This window comes from Austrofundulus limnaeus, unplaced genomic scaffold (genome assembly GCF_001266775.1).
Source record: "Austrofundulus limnaeus strain Quisiro unplaced genomic scaffold, Austrofundulus_limnaeus-1.0 Scaffold486, whole genome shotgun sequence".
Lineage (NCBI taxonomy): Eukaryota > Metazoa > Chordata > Actinopteri > Cyprinodontiformes > Rivulidae > Austrofundulus > Austrofundulus limnaeus.
The window spans coordinates 77,652-81,719 of record NW_013952888.1 but is presented as its reverse complement, the minus strand read 5'-3'; the positions used below and the strand labels follow the sequence as shown (position 1 = coordinate 81,719).

The following is a 4,068-nucleotide window of genomic DNA, read 5'->3' as shown; positions in this document are numbered from 1 at the left end:
GTCCACGGCCTACCCCAGTTACCACTACTGTGCATGTGTGTCAAGGACAGAAAGGCAGATGTGGCAGTGGAAGGTGTCAAAGCAGTTTGGTAAGCAAAACAAAGTAAAGAACAAAAAATGAAAACGATTAATCGATTATTAAATTAGTCATCGATTATTTTAATAATCGATTAGTTGTCGATTAATCGGTGCAGCCCTAAACCAGAGCACTAACAAACATTAGGCTGATGTTTCTCTTTTATATGAGAACAAACATTTTTGATTGTCATCGTTAAACTTGTATGTCCACCATGTGAAAGCAGTGCTTATAAGGCTAAATTTACCTGTAACTCCTCAGACTGAAGAAGTCTCTTGGAGAAGATATGAATCATTTTCAACAAAGGAGAACTCATCCTGAGGACTTACTCAGCATTTTTTTAAAGATTTCTTTTACCTGAATTATTGAGATTCATCAGGACAATATCGGTAAATGTTATCTAAGAACCAGAATGATGTCTGAGAATCCTGGATCAGGCTCAAGGCAAGTCTTGGCTCCAGTTCTCCTTGAGAATACCGATAGCAAAGTTTATTTAAAGTGCTGTGCAAATGTATAGTATCATTGCTGATTTCTTTTGAGTTTGCTTCTACAGAGCCAGACAGTGCTGTAGCTGATCAGCTGAAGAATGATTGGTTACACTGGATCCAGATGTCCTGACAGTACAGTATACATCTGAAGTCTTTTAGCCCTGACTTGCCACAGTTCACAGGACACACCTCACACACTGACGATTTGGTTTTAAACAGCACTGAAAATAAAACAGACTTCTGGCAAAMAAAATCAAAAGAAAAAAGACGGTGTGTTAATCCTGCCTTAATGCTCAAAACTTCCCATGTTAGTATAAAATCTTTTTTTAGATGTAGACTTAATACAATATAAGACATGCAGGCTCATGGTAGTATAAAAAGATATTTTGGCCATTTTGAAGCAGGTTTTTGTGCAAAAGTTGTTAATATCGTACCTATTGTTGACAGCTCTTTGAACAACCTCAGTTTGGGAAAATACATTTCAGTTCTGATAGATCTGATGAGTTACGTAACTGATAACAAGACTGTTCACACGTGCCCAGGAGAGGATTCACACACAAGAACCCATTGTAATTGTAATTGGCTTATACACTATAATAATAATAGTAATAATAATAATAATAATAATAATAATAATAATAATAATAATAATAATAATAATAATAATAATAATAATAATTTGTACGCACTTTTCATTAACAAAAATCTCAAACTGCTACAAAACAAATAACTTCCAAGCTATGTTAAAAGTAATTAAAACCAGTGGTAAGATCATGCAGAGGCAGAATAGGCTTGATTAAAAAGAAAGGTCTTCAAGCCTTTTTTAAAGTCAGCCAATGATTGTGGAGCTCTCAATCCAAAAGCCAAAAGTATTCGCTCACTTGCCTTGACTCACATATGAGCTTAAGTGACATCCCATCCCTAATCCATAGGGTTCAATATGACATTGGTCCACCCTTTGCAGCTAGAACAGCTTCAACTCTTCTGAAGGCTGTCCACAAGGTTTAGGAGTGTGTTTATGGGGATTTTTGACCGTTCTTCCAGGAGGAAGGTTGTGGAGATTGAAGCTGGTTGAAGACAACAGAGTCGCAGTCTTGAATGTGTTCAGATTAGCCATTACCTTGTCAGTCTTCAAGTTTTCCAAACTCTTTAAAGAGCTATCTAGAACAGGTAAGATAGTGATTTTTCATATCCTTTACAATTATTCAAAATAGCCTAAATATTCCTTTAGGAGGCTACTTCTTTGTTTCCTGGAGGAGAAGTGCATGCTTTACACCACAAGCTACTGGTGTAAAGACGCATGCACTTCTTTACACCAGAAGCTTTTAAATGCAAACGAGCCATATTTAAACATTATGACCACTGACATATGAAATTAGTAACATTGTTGGTTTTATTAGATAAGAGTCCAGCCCTCTCTGAGAAAAGAACACCTGTCTTCATGGTTTTGTTTGGTAGCAGCACATGTAAAGCCAAGATGTCTAAGAAAAGGAGAGTTGATCACTTGAATGAGATGACTCACAGCAACCCAGAGTCAGTGGAGCTTCAAAGAACAGTTGCAATATTTCAGAAAAGTTTCCTTTTGGAAATATTAGTTGTTTTATGGAAAGTCACTTCAAAATGGAGTCGTTTGGACTTTATATTGTTTTCCACTATAGAGAAGAAACTTGTCCTTGAAGCAGGAGGAGCTGTGAGCAGTTCTCAGTTAAACTGATGGATTATTGGTGGTTGCTCAGGATAAAGCCAAAAAGAGTTTTCTTATGAGGAAAGTAACATGTGACTGGTTAAATTTAAATGACTCCAAACTTCCACTATAACATGGTCCATTCAGTTACAGATCTCCTGGCTCACAGCTGCTGTGCACTGAAGTGGCTCTACTGGATCAGAAACCCTCCTGACTAACAAAAGCAGAAAGCAGGAAATTATTAGGAACAAACTCAACACTCTGCAAGTTTGCAAGAGCAGTAATGATTAATAATTTAAAAAAAATAATTAATCAAGCAGTTCCACTCTGCAGATGCACAAAAGTGAATCCAAACCCCAACCAGAGAACAAGCACAAAGTCACACTGGTGAACTTGCCTGGTGGGGATGGGAGGTCTTAGTGTACTCAGAAATGCTGGAGGAGAGAAGGGTTCAACAGACAATACTTTACCTAGCCCAAACTGCAGCACGAGTCAAAATAAGGTAAAAAGCTTGTTAAAAAAGCTGCTGAACTCACCATGGTCTGAGGTGGATCCACTCCAACCAACGATGACTTTGATTTCCGTGTGTTTGACATGCTGAGAGGCAACAACCCGAACCTGCAGAGCATCAAACAGCCACAGAGGATTATTCAGAGCTGGGCAATAATTCAATAATGATATATATTGTGATGGACACCTGTTCAAWATCAATAGAAAACACCTCCGATATAATATTGATAATTTCACTTCTTATCAGCTGCTAACAGTTGATAACTTTCTGGTAAAATAAGCTAGGATCTTTTAGCTAAACACTGGAAAAGGTGAGATTCACCTTCAAATCAAAATCTTCAAGCTGTTAATAGACAACAAATGCCCATAAAAACAAAATGCTCGCCCTTTATTTTGAAATGTGTAACCTGGGGTTTCTTCCTCCCTCTTATCGGCACGTTCGAGCAACACAGCGCTAACTTGCTGGACCGGTCCGCCATCATACGGTTAATATGAAATTCATTATTGATTTAGGATGCTGTTGCACTTAAATGAGGCATCTAAAAATCGAAGAGGGTGTCAATACGACACCCCAACAGTTAAAAGCCTGGAGTAATGTGCAGTCGCAGTTTCATGTTTCTCCACTGTGCCTCATAACTACTTAAAAAAAAAAGGAATGGCGTCGAGTGAAAGGAGAAAATGAGTGCAACAGCTCAAGAGGAAATTGTGGAGAAAAGGGGAAAGGTCAYGTCAAAACTTTGGCAGCATTACAGATATTTTTAACTTTTACAAGAGTCAAACTGATGCTGTCTAAAATTAATCAATAATAATCTATATTCACTGATATGAAACATGTTTTTCAGCCACATCGCCCAGCCCTAAGATTTCTGGTCCCATTTTAATACTTAATCACTCATCAGTCCAAAACATTAGAGATATATGCTGTGTGTTTGAAACACGGAGAAAATGTGACTCAAATATCTGACAATAATTCAACTCGTGTTAATAATGCTAAAATCTTTAACCTACCTCTCTCTAACTCAATTCTTGAAATTGTGAAAATTGTGTTTTCTAAAACATTGTAATTTAAAACAAACTGAATCACATGGTGAATTATATCAATTAAAGTATGGATTGCATCACGATAAATGGATGAATTGGATCATCTTTAAAGGGATCCCTGATTAGTTGTAACATTAGACTTTATATGATAAACATATATTTTAACTGTAAAATAAAGACTGTAAAAATACTGTAGGCTATTCAGTTTTTATAATTTTTAAACTAAAAGTTTAAAAATATATTACACGGACGGGGCCATTTTATTTACA

At 36.7% G+C, this 4,068-nt stretch overlaps 1 protein-coding gene across 2 annotated transcripts in view; it reads right to left on the bottom strand.

The window, feature by feature from the left end:
- Positions 1–4,068, bottom strand: part of cog1 (component of oligomeric golgi complex 1) — a 28,677-nt gene that overhangs the window by 2,153 nt on the left and 22,456 nt on the right. Inside the window, exons 14-15 of one of the 2 annotated variants that reach the window (XM_014025586.1) lie at positions 2,785–2,866; positions 2,646–2,682 (exon numbers count right to left, since the gene is read on the bottom strand). In XM_014025586.1, the coding sequence (XP_013881040.1) occupies positions 2,674–2,682; positions 2,785–2,866 (91 nt within the window). In that variant the 3' untranslated portion in view covers positions 2,646–2,673. The remainder of the gene's footprint in view (positions 1–2,645; positions 2,683–2,784; positions 2,867–4,068) is intronic. The other variant, XM_014025585.1, reaches the window with a different exon arrangement.